The 17,269-nt window shown below is 36.2% G+C and overlaps 2 protein-coding genes across 5 annotated transcripts; both read right to left on the bottom strand.

Moving 5' to 3' along the window:
• Positions 1–2,055: 2,055 nt before the first annotated feature.
• LOC140766477 (probable LRR receptor-like serine/threonine-protein kinase At1g56130) lies at positions 2,056–13,919 on the bottom strand. 4 transcript variants are annotated; one of them, XM_073105841.1, is made up of 24 exons: positions 13,683–13,918; positions 12,556–12,742; positions 12,029–12,103; positions 9,063–9,134; positions 8,894–8,965; positions 8,214–8,285; positions 8,036–8,107; positions 7,879–7,950; positions 7,350–7,421; positions 7,179–7,250; positions 7,021–7,089; positions 6,807–6,878; positions 6,612–6,677; positions 6,292–6,357; positions 5,496–5,540; positions 5,341–5,405; positions 4,854–5,233; positions 4,157–4,358; positions 3,908–4,075; positions 3,710–3,828; positions 3,327–3,537; positions 2,913–3,144; positions 2,680–2,830; positions 2,056–2,570 (listed from the first exon to the last, which is right to left on the bottom strand). In XM_073105841.1, the coding sequence occupies exons 1-24, from the start codon at positions 13,804–13,806 to the stop codon at positions 2,277–2,279; spliced, it is 3,030 nt and encodes a 1,009-aa protein (XP_072961942.1). In that variant the 5' UTR covers positions 13,807–13,918; the 3' UTR covers positions 2,056–2,276. The 4 variants fall into 4 exon arrangements, with proteins under 4 accessions (XP_072961942.1, XP_072961943.1, XP_072961941.1 ...); XM_073105842.1 differs by having other exon boundaries at positions 12,029–12,100; XM_073105840.1 differs by having other exon boundaries at positions 5,341–5,540; positions 12,029–12,100; positions 13,683–13,919.
• A 2,335-nt stretch (positions 13,920–16,254) lies between these two features.
• On the bottom strand, positions 16,255–17,038 carry LOC140767447 (auxin-responsive protein SAUR71-like). The gene has a single exon (XM_073107363.1). The coding sequence runs from the start codon at positions 16,958–16,960 to the stop codon at positions 16,601–16,603; it is 360 nt and encodes a 119-aa protein (XP_072963464.1). The 5' UTR covers positions 16,961–17,038; the 3' UTR covers positions 16,255–16,600.
• Positions 17,039–17,269: the final 231 nt, after the last annotated feature.

Genomic DNA, 17,269 nt, shown 5'->3' with positions numbered 1-17,269 from the left:
CCACCTCCAATAGTGTATCTCCTATCCCTTCCGTCTAGCCAAGTGCCAGGTGGAGAGAAGAATGATTCTCTCCCCCTAGTGGGTTTGCTTGCTCCTCTCTTTTTCTTTTTCTTTTTCTTTTCCTCCCTCTTCTTTGGATCCCAATCTCTCCCCACTTGCAGCAGTCGCTACCATAGTTTCGCTCTATCCACACCTCGCTCCATGCCTTGCCACGCCTAGACGGCTTCTAGTTTTGCCATGCCACCTCCAGCTCCGTCGCCCCATTTCCAGCTTTGCCGATGGCTAAGATCTGCCACAATTTTGCTGCATTGGGGTTGTTTTCTTTTCTAATATTAACTGCCCTAAGAAGTTGTATCAAGGTTGTATTAAGCAGATCGATTACCCTCCCCCACTCTCCGTTTGTTTTTTTTTATATATATTTTTCTTTAGGTTGTGGTTTTGGTTTATTAGGATTCCTCAAATGGGGTTTTTCAAATGATTTGTTGTTAAAATCACTAAACTCCATGAGCCTGAACTTCTACTCGAGTTTACTCTTTAACAAAGTGCTCAGTTTTTCAAGACTCATGCTGTTCTTTGTGTAATACTGCCAACTGGCTAAATGGGAGGTTTGCTTCTAGAGCGTCTACTATATCTCCTCTATATTAGTGTGCTTGAGTGTTTACTTAGATACTTATTTTAATTATTATTCAGTCCGTAATACAGCTAAGTATAAGATTTGTCCTTAAAGCTTTTGCCCCTTTTTTTCCCTCTATTCTTTTGTATCACATTGTAATCGGTTGCTCAAATTAAATAATATGACCAGCCAACTAACTTTCTTTAAAATATATATATATAGGCCCACCACAGGAAGGAACATAGTAAAGAATATAATACCTTTCTTTAACCAAAAAGAAAAGGTCAATAATGTAGAGGTGGCCACTTATTCAACCTCGATGGCTTCAACAACCAACACTTCCGTAACGATTTTAGTTATATCTAGTCAATCTAGCACAGTAGTTAGGTCTTGTGCTATATTGATCATGCGTTTCAAACTAGACTCGTTTGAGAAATTAATTAATTTTATGGCATTCATTCTTGCATCCACCAAGACTCTGTTATGCACTTTAAATAAACTGCATAAACTAGGCGGGATTTCCGTGATTTCCAATGTTTTTATGATTAATTGTTGGTTTCCTGTTCCACTTGAGGAGTATGAATATTTTGGCATTTGAAGAGTGATCCATTTGGCAGTGCTTAGGCTTCTTAATCATAGTGGTAATTGAGTTAAGTGGGAAAAAAAATCTACCAAACAACAGAGGAAAAACAGAGACATAGAGACCTTTGGAGAAACTAAAAAAGAATGACCCGGAGAAATGTTCCACACTGACGTCAAATCCCATTACGATGAAGCAAGAATTATATATTTTTTTATTGCTACAAGATTGGAGACACATGAAGTGAGTATGTCATCCAAGATTGAAAATAAATTGTCTTTAGTGCAAATTCACCAAATTTATTTGACAATAGAAAGAGTCACCGATTTCATTTGACTATACCAAATTTATTAGTTTTATTTGACTACAGCAAGAGTCACTCCTTAGGGAGGCCATTTGCAATAAAAAATTAAAAATTAAAAATTAAAATAATAAAAATAAGTTCTTGTTCGCATCATTCTCTTATATAAATTATGTGTATTTAATTATAATCACGATGGATCCATTATCCGACCCCTTTATTCCTGCTAGGCCCTCCCTGTTCAGAGGCTTATGCCTGGATAAATTCCTTATCAGGGAATCATATTGAAACATTGTGAACCAAGCATTTCTTGGGAACCACTGCATCGTTTTTAGATCACTCCAACAACTCCACCATTGTTCTCAAAATATCTTGATCTAATTCAGTAAATTAGCCTAATCGAAAAATTCTACCTTGTCTTTTCACATATTACATAGAAACAGTCAGTCAGGAAGGAGAGATTCTACCATGGGCAAACACCAAAATAAGCAGGCAAAAGAAATCCATACAGAAGTTATTCATTTCAACAAAGATTGCAATCATACATATTTAATTGATATTTTACATGCTTTGGAACTAGCCTTATGAATAAGTTTTATTCTCAAATATTGTTCAAGTGAAAAAATGTCTGCAATCAAATCTTTTTATTGTGTTTGCTGATAATATGAGATCACTGTTAACTTGGACAGTCACCTTTCCTCAGTAATGGATGTTTTCATCAGTGACCAAGAAGGTGATGGCGTTCTGGTCATTGTAGCTTCTGTGCTTGAGCTTGATAGCACTTAGTTATTTCCAGATTGTTGTGTTGAGGTTCCAGATAAGTCAGATGCGAAGCTGCTAGTGATCTCCTTGAACTGCCATTCTGTTAAGTAACTAGGCCTCGTCTTAACCTCACTAACCTCGATATCTCCTGTCAGCATTGCCACCACCCTTGACATTGATGGTCGTTGCAGCGGTGATGCCTGCGTGCATAGAAGCGCTACACCGATGACACGGGTGGCTTCCTCCTTGTCATATGATTGTAGCTTCGCGTCCACCATTTGGAGTGCACATTTGCTCTCGTATAATTGCCAGGCCTGCAACAAGAGAGCAGAAAAGTTATGGTACTAGAGAGCTCTTGCACCACCTTTATAATGTATGGTGTGAATCATATTGTCAAGTTAATTAAATGAAGAAGTAGCTTACCCATTCAAGAAGATACATCTTATCCTGACTGAGGTCTGAATCAGAATTTGGCCTTCCACATAAGATTTCCAAGGCCACAACCCCATAACTGAACACGTCCGCCTTCTCAGTGAGATGTCCTCTCATTGCATACTCCGGTGCGAGATAACCACTGAGAAAAACAAATATCTGCTTATGAAAACTAGACAGAGTTGTATTAAGAGATCTTAAATAACAGCTTGATGATGCCTTACATTGTCCCAGCAATTCTAGTGCTAATATGAGTCTTCTTGTCATCATAAAGCTTAGCCAGCCCAAAGTCAGAGATTTTTGGGTTAAGATCAGCATCAAGTAGGATATTACTTGCTTTGACATCTCTATGTACAATCCGCACGCTGGAGTCCTCGTGGAGATAGACTAAACCTCTTGCAACTCCCAAGCATATCTCGAAGCGTGTTGGCCAATCAACATGCAAGTTGCTGTTCCCTGTGATCCACAGAGTAGAGAAAGTATTGAACTTCATTACTCAATGACACAGATAAGCAGTGCAGTTCAGTTCTCCAGTGAATTCTATTTCTCTAACTGTTGGTGAGATTACTGTGAGCACTGCTTGCCTAGCTACTATATTGCTGGAAATGAAAACAATGAGTGATTTTTGCAGAAGATACCAAAGATTGCTTGATCAAGGCTTTTGTTTTCAAGGTACTCATAAACCAAGAGGCGCTTGTTTCCCTCGATGCAGCAACCATACAACTTCACTAGGTTCCGATGCTGCACAGCAGATATAGCTGCAATCTCTGCCACAAATTGACTCTTTCCTTGGGACGATGTAACCGATAGTTGCTTTACAGCTACAGTTCTTCCATCAGACAGTTTACCCTACGAAAACATAATTAGTCCAGGTAAATGTTTGCATGTATCTCTTTGAAGGTCATAATATCTACTTCTATCTGTGAGATCCCAAATTGTATGATTAATAACATAAGATCACAATAAGATAGACAAGGGGAAATGGAGTTCTTTCACACAAAGCAAGGGGAAAATAGCAGACCTTGAACACTGTCCCGAAGCCTCCTTTTCCAAGAATATTTGATTGAACGAAGCCTTCTGTTGCAGCCCTAAGTTCAGCATAACTGAAGACATCAGGCCTTCCAACCAATTCCAATAGTTCTGTCCAGAATAGTCAAGCTTCATTTAGTCTAGTCCTCCATAATGTAACTACTGATGATTATTCAGAAATATGTATTACCTTTGTCATCCTTTTCTTGCCTTCTTTTCTTTTGTCTCCATATAAATATTCCTACCACTGTCAGCAATCCTAAAACTACAACACCAGCTACAACTCCCGCAACTAGACCTGCTTTGCTCTTTGTTGAGCTAGTACTTGGTTCTTTATTAGGGACTGTAGGAGTGAAGTCTGAATAATTATAACAATAATTAGTAAGATGTATCACATTGTTTCTCAGAATTATGTGCATAAGTTTGCATAAGCTAGTACCAAATGGAGATACACTAATAGCTGAAATGGATGGACCATAGTAGCCTTGAGTAGGGACACAACAAGTTCCCTTTCCTGCCCAAAAGAAATGAACTTCGAGGAAGTTATTGATTACCGGAGCTGTGAAATTCTTCACAACAGCTGTAAAAGATTTACCACCAGCCTCCTTTCTTATATCAAAGTCTTTCACTTTGAGATCACCCTAATGCAAATGAACAATAAATATTTAGAGTCATAACAATCTGAAATAATTCCAAAATCTGAACAGATATAGTTGCTAATTTTATATCCTAAACCAGATTTTCACTAACTAATATGTTAAATTCTTGGGATGATCTTAGAGGAGATTTGAAATCAATGAGTGCTAACCTACTTGAACTTCCCGGTTGGTTAGTAACAGTACAAGGCATCTTCATCTTGATTTTACTAATGGGCAATAGACATCACAGATCAAGTTCCGAAAGAAATAAGTTTAAATATTGCAAGCCTAAATTGTGGAGAACCAAATTATGATATGCATAATAAGACTTAATAATTGATCAAAATGTACGGCAAGCATAAAGACGAGTTATTTATTCATTTGTTTGTTATATACTTCTGATGCTTCAAGTCTCAAGCTTAGCAATTTGATTTGTTTAGCTTTTCATACATAATTGTCAAACTTGTACGTGCAGTATCTAACTAAGCAAATAACAACCTGAATGTAGATGTCAAAAACCTTCCTTCCCACACTTTTCCAAGTACGGGAGTCGGGGAATGCTGTCTCAGCAAATTGGAGTTTGACGGTGTAATTTCCATTCTGAAGCCCAAGACCATAGTATCTAAGGGATGAAGGTGAGAGTCTTGCAGTCTGAAACAATTCCGAATCCAAAGTGTTCTGGAACTGGGATGAACTGTTAATAATATAATTGTTAACCGGGGAGTCTGCAAAGCTTCCAACACTGCTTACACCCCACTTTGTTGGGTCAGTTACATAATATGATGCAGACGTGAGAGTGGCATTGTCTACTTCATATACAGTTCCATCAGATGCTGTTATTGTTCTATTACCACCACATTTTATCCCAAAGGAGTAATCTGCAAATTAACAAGTACATTGCAGATGAGTACTTAAAAGTTTACCTCTGCACTTAAACCATTGTTAACTAAAATAGCTGATGAAAATTTTAAAGGAAGGGGCTCACAGATAGGAGAACCACGATTGCATGGTGTATCTCGCTGAAGACAATTCAATCCAGAGGGCAAACCACTGTCCGACAACACCGCAAAATTAAAGAGAATGCTGAGGAGAAGACGAATACTTGAAATTTTACATAGAGAGTTAAAAAGTAGTAAATACCTACTGTTGGAGCTATCTATCATGAAGTTGTTTGCGACCAAGTTCCTGAGAAGAATGCACCAGATCGAGTTTATGGAGAAATGTCATTTCAAAAAAAATTATAACAGATCTAATCAGTGCAATTTCACCTGTTAGATTATAAAATATTGAAAAACCACTATTAATTAATAGCTTGAGCTTTTAGAACAGTTAGTATTTTAACATAGTATTAGAGCATAATTTCTAAGTTTGGATCTATTGGGCTCCTCTATTGTTTAAAAATATAAAATCTCCACCCATTTAAGCCAAATCTATTTCTTGGGCCTACCAAAATGTCACAAACTTAGACATGAGGAGGAGCGTTAGAGTATAAAATATTAAAATCATTACTATCTAACTGCTTAAGTTTTGAGAGTAGCACATGAATTAAAATCACCAAAGCTTTCTTGGAAGTTGAAGGCATTTGTGAGATAGAAAGACAAAAGGAATGGTGAACTAAGCACACTTCTTCTTTTAATTTCTTAAAAAGGTTAACCTAATTAAATTGCTTCCCTTTCATATTTTGAAGAATAGCAGAGAAAAACCTCCATTTTTCCCAGTAAGGGCATGAAAAACGCAGAAATGTTGGCATCATGTTGCAGCAGAAGAAGAGTTGGGAGATGTTCATAAACTTAGTTTAACCTTCTAATGAATTGTAGAAAGTTTTGGTTTCGTTCTTCTCCATCATATAAGTAAAGAATCTAAACATTGGAGACAGCTTGACATTATACAGTAACTTAAGAAATATGAATGAGAAGATTTCAGTCCTACAACTTACAGCTGCAAATTATTTTGGCTAGCCCAAGAAGGAAAGCTCCCTGAAAGTTGATTGTATGACAAATCTCTACAAGGAGACAAATTATTTTGAGTTAATATGCAAAAAGAAAAAGGAAGAACAGATGTTGAACATTCATTTGTAAAGAACAAAAACATAGATGAATTTTTAATAATGGAAAGCTTGATATTTGATGAACACCAGTGTACAACATTCTTAGATAAAAGTAGGAAATATTTGATCGAGGATAAGAACATGTATACCAATTTAGAAACAGTAAAATTTTGAGGCTATCTCAAGTAAAGTGAAATAGAAAGCCATACATATTGACAAGTGATGTGCTTTTCTGGACTGGCAAGCTACCAGATAGGCTATTGTTCCCAAGAAATCTGCTCAAATAAATATCAAAGGAAAATTTTTTTTAAAAAAAAAGCTTAATTCCTTGAGAAAATTAATTGAACAAATTGAAATAAGATAAGCTTAATTTTATGCAGGGAGACAGATCATTGTTTCCTTACAAGTACACGAGTGAACTCAAATTGAAGAGAGGCTGTGGAAGTTGGCCTGTTATATTGTTAAAACTCAAATCCCTGGACAGTCAAAAATATTTAAACATTGTAATGCTACATAAAGAACAAAAATGTAGCATATTATTTCAGTAAATCCATAGATAAGATTGCTATTAGGCATCAACATCATCAATAAAAGTCATACACATTAGAGAAATCTCACAATTTTTGCAAACTTGTAAATGTGGCAAAGTTTGGAATGGTATCAGATATCTTGCTATTCCTTAAGATCCTGTAAGATGAAAATGAATATTCGGATCTTATTAAATGCATATAGAAGTGCATCAAATATAAATTACAATATGGAGTATTGGACAGTACAGAGTGCTCAAAGAAGTCAAATTACTTATGAAGGCCAAAGAAGAGCTTCCATTTATTATATCACCTATCCGCCTGCATAACAAATAATTAAATATGTTAATGATACTATCTAAGATAATTGGAACCTCTACTACATTCTAAAAGATGTATATCAAGATATCAGAGACTTACAAGCTAGTCAGTTTAACAAGATTAGAAAGACTCGATGGAATGGGGCCTTGGAAAGAATTGCCCTGGAATCTCCTGCAGAAGCAACTGAATAATCAGTACTTCAGTGGAAGAACATATGGCTCAGAAATTATTAGTTGCATGTGAAAATTAGAGAAGCTAAATTGGTTGAAATTTAAGGGCAGAGAATAATGCAATAATATGAAAAGATACCCTGTTAGTTCAATTAGAATATTCTATGCTGTCCCTGGATGACATGCAATGACTATATGATTATTGACTAGAACCTAATATTGTCGATGAATTAGTAACTATTATCTGAAGAAAACTCTAAATAAGTGCATAGAACTGAACCTTTACACAAGCAATTTGCTCAGAGATGGATGGATTCATATAACAAAAGGTGAGTACATAAGGATTTACCATGACAAAAACATGAAGAAGAGGTTCCATGCAATTCAGTATCATGTAGTTAAAATAGTTATTAGCTATTACTGAATATGCAAATGCAATCTTTAGTAAATGAACTTACAAATCAGTCATGTTTGTCCAGCTCCCAATAAAATCGGGTATTTTTCCAGTAAAATCGTTGTCTAGTGCCCACCTGCAACCACAATGACAGCCCACAACATGCTTAATATTTATCTTCTCATATGTTAGTAAATATTATATGCTTTTATGAATGTTACAGTATCCTCATCCTTTTAAGACGAGATAGTGTTGATGGTAGGTCACCACTAAGACCAGAACTACTAAGGTACCTGCACAAAGATTTGTCCATTATAACTGGCCTAAACACAGAGAGAAGAATAATGTAGTTCATCAATGCTCGAGATGTAAATGCTATAATTGGAAATGATACTTCACAATTGCTCTAGGCTTGTCAAATTTCCAAACTCTGGAGGGATTGATCCAATGAAATTGTTAGTACCCAGCCCCCTGAGAAAATATTAGAGAAAATCTTTCAAATAGTTGTCCAGAAAGATGGAAATGTGTAATGGTTCAACAATACTGTATGTTTATGCATAGATTCTAAAGAGAAATGGAGTTTGCTTTTAATGGATCCAAGAATGCTTTACATTAGAAGCAACTAGATGATTGCACAATGAGCCAAATCTTTGAAAAGGAAACCCTATTTCAGCCTACAAGTTCCATGCTTTTCAATCAAATAAAATCTAGACAATCTTAAGAGCGTGACAAATTTATAGTTTTATATGGTTGGTTTCCAGAGGTATCCTTAACTTCATTTTACCATGACAAACAATCCGAACTTGAATATTCTTGACTTGAGTAATTTATTATCTCAAAAGGGAAAATAACATATGAACATTATATTGGACACCACAAGCTATATCAAAATGGAAATGCTTCTCTGGAAGGATTGTGTGAACCATTTTCTCAGTATACACTGTATAATACTATAATGACAAACAGATGTCACCATTTTACTTGATGTACAAAAGAAAAACGAGCATGCATCATGACAAGCAGTCCTATCTCTGGAAATTAAGCAGTTGCTTGGGAACAAGCAACAAGAGCTGACTTACAATGAGATGAGATTCTGAAGCTTTCCAAGCTCCTTTGGTATGGGACCTGATAATGAATTGATCCCAACAGTCCTAGTAACGGAAAGAAGAGGAAAGGATAAGACAACACCAAAGACATGATTCATAACTATGTTGCTACCATCTACAGTCTCCTCCAAACAAATCATACAAATATAGCATGGCACTGAAGTTTCCGATAAATGCTGGTAAGGGACCAAACAAGTAATTTTGCCTTAAATCCCTGCAAATATATAACACCACCATGTTAGTATCAGAATTGCATGCACATCGGTGCTAGCTACCAGAAAAAAGAGATTTTGTGATCAATGCTCATATCTGAATAATTAATAGAAAAAGGCAGAAATTTCCTGACAATTAATCGTATTATCAACAATTTCATGAGCATGACAGACTCAGTAGTCTGTAAATTGCTACATATTAGGGGCCTAGTGGGAGTACTATAGTCTGATGTTTGCTGCCTTACTGGCATTGAGTTCTATAGTTCTGGGAATCAAGAATACACGCATTTACTACTACTGTCTCTATCCTAGAAGTATACTATATGAATCTAAACTAAAAACAAGAGAAATTCTGCTTAGTTTGCATGAAAAATCATAGTTTGAAGTTTCATATGAGATGGAACAGTTTCAGCTGAAACTTATCCAAAACTGAGGCAGAACTTAGTGGTCATGGTGCAATCAATAAAACTTCTGGTTGTGACCTTGGTTCCCGACAGAAATATGCAGAAGTCGATCCACGTGGTTCAAAATTTTCCTTCTTTGGGGATCAAAACTGAAAAAGAAACTACAAACCATGATACAAATTACCCTCACTCAACAGAACCAAGGATTCTTGTAAGATTTTTTGTATTGGCAATTCGTGTATAAAAAACTTATTTGAATGTATTTAGAATATTTTGTATGCACATGATTATAGAAGGCTTGAATTTCTGTTTATCACATGGTTTGTAAGAACTTGCACCATTGGGAGGGTGTTTGAATGCTTAAAACGTGTCAAACAGTACAAAGCTATTTCTCAAATGTTGGAACAGTGCCACAATATTTTGAATAGATATAAGCCTAGCCTTAAGTACATAAGAATCCTGAAAAAAATTATGTTCTTCCATTCTTCATCATAACTAGTATGGAAGTGACAATACATGGACAAGCGACCATGAGTACACGAGGCCACGACCACCCTATCCACTTCATACTCTCCTTCTCCAACCTCTCATGTTCCGATCTTCTCACTTACTACACCTCAATTGTTCCGCCACCATTCCGTTACCGCCAAAACCATCCTCTTCTTCATCTCGAGCAAAGCAAGGGAAGGCCTAAGGTTCTAACCGACCTTGCTACCATTGCCGCCAAAATCTTCATGTCTTATTGGCGGCACATCGAACTACAATAACTCTAGGCGAGGACCCTACCAATGCCACAGGAGCAAGAACCTTACTCTTCTTCTTCTTTGCCTGTGTCAAGGGATACGCCACCACGAGAGATGAATGCTAAAACCCATGATGAATTACTTCAAGAGGTTTATCACCTCAATCTTAGTGACCCTCAAAATCGGATGTCCTGTTCAGTGATAGAAAGAAAAATTCATAATAAATTGTGGGATTTGCAACGTTTATTTATGGTGATTTGATCCTCGGAAAAAAGATCTGTGATTTTTTACTCGTAGATTTTACTGGGTTCTCCACTTAAAAATCTTGTGCTTACCTTATTTTTGCATTTTCCCAGTAAGCCATTATCTCGTATATTAGAGTTAGAGTATAATTTTTCAGGAGAGGTTGTACTATGAGAAGCTTGAGGATAAACGAGCTACCGAGCCGAGCTCGAGCTTGAGATGATCCTAGCCGAGCTCGAGCTAGTCTTATCCAACTCGTCTTGAGCTTGTGCTAGGAAAAATTCTATCGAGCTGAGCCGAGCTAGACCCAGCTCAGCTCTTTTACACCTCCTACACACATATAAGCCAAATAACCCTAGTTTGAGTGTTATCAATGAGAACACATTTTGAAGCCCTAGAAAAGACTTGGTGGATTGTTCTTTGTGATCAGAGAATATTAAAGAATTGTGCTTCACTAGTCATTGTTGTTGACCTTTAATAATAAATAATAACAAATTTTAATTTGACCGATATAATGATTTCTAAAGTTTAAACTAATTAAATTGCTAAAATGGGATAAATTAAGCCCAAAGAGTTGGGTTGGACTACCTACCCAACAATTCGGTTTGGGTTGGACTTAGTTAGCCCACAACCTAAGACCCAATAAACAGTATGGACTTAAGACCCAAACCTTACAAATTTCATAGATTGAGCTATAGCTAGCACACAACCGACCATCAATTTAAGGTATTCTTGCATTCTGGCTTTCGGTGTGGATAATTTAATTCATTGAGCAATGAAGGTCTAACAGTGGATTGCCCTTCTCTAGGAAAATCCATTTTTTAGTGGAACTGTCCTAATACCAATAAATATATGACTTGTGCAATCGTTGTACTTCGTGCAAATAGCAAATTTAATGATCATAGGTATTAGTTAAAAAGTATAATCGATAATTAGTGTGACTTAGATAACAGTTCTAACATAGATCGCTCTACGACTTTCTATAGTAACCCAAGCCTATTTGAAAATCCATGTATCTCAAGTATATTAAGGTATATGGTTAGTTATGATTTCAATTTTGGATTGTGATGTAAAGTCATCATATGATGAACTATAATAGGAGTCTCAAGGATCATTGAGACAAGATGCCCAATCTCGAGAGTCATCAAGATCGAGTTAATGAACCACTTAAAGCAATTCATCGCAGGTTCTAATTGCCAAGAAAACTTCTGATAGAATTATAAAATTCAATGGGTGATTTTTAAGTGGTCCTTATATTTGCAACACTTTTAATGATTGATTTCATCCTAGGAAAAAGGATATGTGGTTTTTACCCGTACGTTTCAGGGTTTTCCACATAAAACTTTTGTGTATTTGCATTGCTTTATATATATATATATATATATATATATATATATATATATATATGTTTGTGTTTCTCGATAAGTGTCCTAGTTTGGTATTTAACATATAACTTTTTCCAATTCCTAAGATCTTAGAATGTGGCAATAGAGATAGAGAACTTACAGGTTATTAAGATAAGTGAAATTTTGAAGCTCCAGAGGAATTGGACCCACCACATTCAAGGCATATACTCTCCTGCTAGCACACAAATAAAGAGAGTAACCCATGAGAAAGATTATGAATTGCTTATTAAAAATAAAATAATTGAGCATTATCCCTACTTTTGTTGATCAAGTACTCAACCAATCAGGCATGAGAAGTTCAGAGAGTTGCATCAGATAAGGCAAAGATTTTTTTTTTTTTAAGAACACTGTTTAACTCAACCTCTAGTAATGTATTGGCATCCATTCTTGTAGGTAAAACACATCTGTCTGCATAAAAGAAACTACTACATCTCCCTCAAAACATCCCCTAATCCTGTAAATGGTAATTGGATGTTCGAATTTTCTCTTTTTATTTATGTTAAATCATGTTTTCCACGCCATACAAAGCATCAGCAATAGAAGATTATAATTACTTGTAAATCTTTTATCACATCAGAGATAAGTATAGATTAGGAAAGGAAGATAAAGGAAGAGAAAGAATCATACAGCTTGACGATGTGGCAAGTAGTTTGGTTATCAAAGCTACAATCGCACTTGATTCCCGGGTTGAACACCGGGTTGTTATCAATCTCAGTGTTGTCGATGGCGGCGCCGCTGCAGGGCTCACCGCTGATGTTCCAAGTCGACTGAGCCTTCTTCCCCCACCTCCCCAGTATTGTGTTCAGCGCCACCACTGCAGTGCATGCGTTACCATTTGATCTCATCTTAGCATCATCCCAAATAATCATGCTAATTAACGTGCAACACACAATAGTCATTCTGATTTATCCACTCTGATAGCAAATTTGCCCAATAATTTCCTGTCACCTCTGCCTTATGATTTCTTATCAAATATTGCTATGTTATAAAGAGATAATTAGCTTCTCACCCCTGAATTATTATCCTTTTTCGTAATGATCTTTTGAAACTTTTTAGGTTATATGATGACATTCTGAATTATAAAAAATAACTCACTTAATTTAACTCAGAGTTCTTATGTATTAAAAGAAAATTATGGGAAGTCATTATGACAACGAGATAGTCTTATTATTTATTACACCAAGTGACTCCCTCGGACATGCTACGAATATAAAAAGTATTACAAAAGTAAAATAAAAATAAAAGGTCAAATAGATGTCGTAAATATGAAAGCAAGATTTCATTTGACTACAGCAGCAGTCGTTCTCTAGCGTCCAGGTCGCCATTTTCTTAATTTTTTTTAAGCAGGCCGATGGAGTCATACGATAAAGATGGGAGTGTATTTAGTGTACGGAGATTATAAAGAGGAACAAAAACAATATAGAATGAGAAGCAACCAGCAAATAATTATTAGCAAAAAAATTATTATAAATATATTATTATAGAAAATTTTGTGTGATTCCGTAGCTTAGCTTGGAGATTAAAAATTAGCTACAAGATTTACTATAAAAAAATCAAGAAAAAAAAGAGAGCTAGAAGAAAGGATCGAGTTCTTTAAAAAGAAAGAAAAGAGAGAGAGAGAAGATCGAGTATGAAAATCCTATCAAATTACTTTGACTAAATCACTTGCTATCAATCCTCGTCTTCTTAAAAACTCCATCCAAATCGTTGCTTCTCTTACTATATTTTGGCAAAGCAATTATAGAGATGCATACCTTCAGATGGGTCAGTCTTAGGTTGAGCTGCAGCTCTCTCCACAGAGGAGAAGAGGCATGGAATGAGGCAGAGCACAAAAGCTTGCAGTGATGAAGTGCGTAGGAATCTTAACACCACCATCATCCACTCTTCTCTCCTTCCTCTTCTCTTCTATGGCAGAGTTGGGGGAGATGGTGGCTGCTTTTAAGCTATAAATTTGGAGTTGAAGTTGACATCGGCACTGTCTTCGGATTGGAATATTGATGTTTTTTAAGAGACTTGTTATGTGGAAGAGGTTGTGTGTTTTGGTTGCATCAAGGTGTTGTCAGGGGAAAAGGTGGGAAGGCATGCATTCACACCTCAACCAACGACTATTCCTTCTCTTTTCTCAAATTATATACATACATATATATATATATATATATATATATTCTAAGGGCTGATAATTTTATTAATATTTTAATATTGTTTAATATTAATATATTAAACAATATTAATTTTATTAATATATATAAGGTGGTCAGAGAATCCTTCTAAAATAGTTTAATATTGTTTGTATTTATCCATTATTCTAGGGATTCCTTCACTCTTATGTATTTAAATGTTGCATCTGATAGGTTAATTATTCCAGTAGCTCATTGACTTCAATTTTTTTTTTAATCTTTCATTTTGATGTTGTTAGGCTTTGTAGGATACATTAAATGTTAATTAAATGCTATAAAGTTAATATAAGAATGGTCAACTAAGATAAAAGAGATTGTACCAACTACTATCACATCCACCTTTTGTCAACAAATGAGTTGCTACAATTTCTTTGGAAACATCCTTTAAATCTACGCATTATTTTCCTTTAAATCTATGTAGATATTCCATGAATGAATATGAAAATGGAAAATAATTTTATCTTATATATTTTAGTAGTTTTAAGAAATACTCTTATCTTCTCTTTTAATTTCTAATTACATTTTTTACCTAAAGTATTGTTACAAAATCCAAATTTCTTTAGCCAGATTTTAGAATCTCAAGAATACTTTTATAACTTCATTTATAGAGTTAGATAAACCATAATCTAGGATTATAGAGATTAAAAAAATTATCAAAATTTAAAATAAAATCACTAAAATTATTCTAGCTAATCTACCAAGGGGATATTAGCTAATATTTTCTCTGAAATAATTGGGCCGGGCTCCAAATTAGGCCCAAAACTTGGTTTCAGGTATATTTGTCTTAATATCTAATACTCCAATTTGAAGTGAATTTTCCAGCTTGCATAAAGAAAGAGAAATCTGATCATATCTTAACATGATTAAACTAAGTGAAGATGGATGGGTGCATAAAGCATTCCTCTCTTCACACTATTTGGGATTCTATCCTCTAGTCTTCTCTGGATTGAATTATTATTTTTTTAATAAAGCCCACAAAAGAAGGGGAGAAAGGTATCCAAAACGTATTATATCACTTGATAATGATTAGAGGAGGTGATTTATTAATGTATACCAGCTAATGATTGACTAAGGTTGTGTGTATTAAATTTCCTCGCCTATCATCACCACCACCACAAGCCACAGTTACGAGGCAGTTGGCATTTGCTCTTGGGCAAAGACTTAGCACATGCACAGCCTTGGGTGGCAATTGGCATAGAAAATATGTTAGTTGGCATCCAAATTTGAGTCTTTGTTGTATTCTTCTTTGAAAGTTCCATGAGATTAGGATTCCATATACTAAAGTAAAGAGCTCTAGAACATCTTACTGCATAAATTTATAAAAATAGAGGAAAAGAATTACATCAACACCTCCTGAACTATATCCGGTTTTCACGAAGACCCCCTAAATTTTTTTAGACTATAATGTCACCTCTAAACACCCTTAAAATTTTTAATGTCATTCTTTCGTTAATGTACCGTCAAAAAAATGAACACCTCCTAAACTATACCCGGTTTTCACGAATATTAGATACTCTTTGGTTTTATTATTAGGGTTAATTACATCAACACCTCCTGAACTATACCCGATTTTCACGAAGACCCCCCAAATTTTTTTTTCAGCTTATGTAATAGTTATATCGGACGTAGGTATCTAAATGGCCTTGTAATCTTTACACAACCCATTAATTAAATTAGAATAAAATATATTCTAATATAATTGTTTTTATTATTATATTCAATCTCTTCCTCTGCTTCTCACCGTCTACCGCCTTATAGATTTAATTCTTAAAAACACCGTAACTTTATGCGTTGTGTATGATTAAACCTAAAATGTTTATGGTTGAATGAAAAATACATATATAATGTAAGAGGAAAATGATAATAAAAGTAAAATTCACTGTATTTTTAATCAGCTTTTTTCTAAAAGAATTTATTGTCGAACTAAAAAAAAACCACTACTACTTGACACTTTTGTGTAGCCTGATAATATCCTATCAGCTCATGAACTATTAATATTTAAAGAGGAATTAAAAACCACTGATGTTAAATGATAGTAGTCAGAAGATTGAAAGGGGGATTGTTGTCCTTCTTCTTTTTCCAGATTTCTCTCTGCAAAAGAATATTAGTAATAAATTAGGTCAAATTTAGGGAGGCTAAAATGTCTTTAAGTTTTCAGTCCATTAAACGTATCATAATTACAGGATTACAAATATCAGCAAGTTGACGATTACATCACAGCTAGCTAAAAATCTGGAATCGTAACTAATTCTTTTTTTTTTCTCCTTTTAACGATTACAAAAATCATAAAAGACAAGAAAAGAAATTGGAAAATTCCCAGACCACCCTTCTACTACTCCGTTTCAGCTGCCAGCCTGCCACCTATGTACAGCAACAAAGCAAGGGGCAAAACTGGAAACATTGGGAAAAATTGGAAAAGGAGGGGGGGGAGTAGAGAGAGCGCGAGACGAGATCCGAGAGAATCCCTAAGGTTGGGATGCGATCGGGGCGTGGATCTAGTCGGAGGGCGACCGGAACAGATCTTCGACGGCGATATCGGCGTCGTCGGAGAGGGCGAGGAGGACGCGGCGGAAGAGGGGGACGGGGCAGGGGATCCGGAGGACGCCGCGCTGCTCGTAGCCGTACTCCTGAGCGGATCGCTGGAGGAGCTCGACGAACGCCGGCCGGCCGAGGAGATCGGCCCGGACGGCGAACCGCTCCATCTCTTCGCCGACGTAGACCGGGACGTGCCCCTCCGGCGTTCGCCGGCGGCGGCGGATCCACCCCTCTTCCGCGGCCGCTGCCTTTCCGGGACGGAGATGGTGGTACTGCGAGGAGTCCGCTACCCTCGAGATCCGCCGGACAAGGCGCTTCATCGCTCGGAGATCGGCGAGAGCTAGGGTTTGAGATCGACCAACAAGAGTGTGAAGAGAGGGAGAGAGGAGCAGGGGGAAATGTTGGCTCTACGGGGGTATTTATACTAGTTGGGAAATATTTTAAAAAATTGTAAAAATTTTGGGATTTATTGAAAATGGAATAATAGGAGGTACGAAGAGGACGAGGAGAGTACTCGGCGGGTATTAGTGTGGAGGGAGAGAGAGATCTATTGGACGAGAAGGAAACAGCTTGTTCCCCTCATAGGTGAGTGCCACGTGTCCCTGCCAAGTTCACGGGCCCACGGAGAA

The sequence above is a fragment of the Typha angustifolia genome, chromosome 9 (assembly GCF_048772165.1).
Source record: "Typha angustifolia cultivar Huaian chromosome 9, ASM4877216v1, whole genome shotgun sequence".
Taxonomy (NCBI): domain Eukaryota; kingdom Viridiplantae; phylum Streptophyta; class Magnoliopsida; order Poales; family Typhaceae; genus Typha; species Typha angustifolia.
The sequence above is the reverse complement of the archived record's forward strand: the minus strand, read 5'-3'. Positions and strand labels throughout refer to the sequence as shown.

Coding starts and splice junctions, on each gene's coding strand:
- LOC140767447 (XM_073107363.1), bottom strand. CDS start 16,960: ATGAAGCGCCTTGTCCGGCGGATCTCGAGGGTAGCGGACTCCTCGCAG.
- LOC140766477 (XM_073105840.1), bottom strand. CDS start 13,806: ATGATGGTGGTGTTAAGATTCCTACGCACTTCATCACTGCAAGCTTTT. Junction 5,541..6,291: donor AGCCAAAATAATTTGCAGCT/GTAAGTTGTAGG, acceptor CATTCTTCTCAG/GAACTTGGTCGCAAACAACT. Junction 3,145..3,326: donor CCTTGATCAAGCAATCTTTG/GTATCTTCTGCA, acceptor TGTGGATCACAG/GGAACAGCAACTTGCATGTT.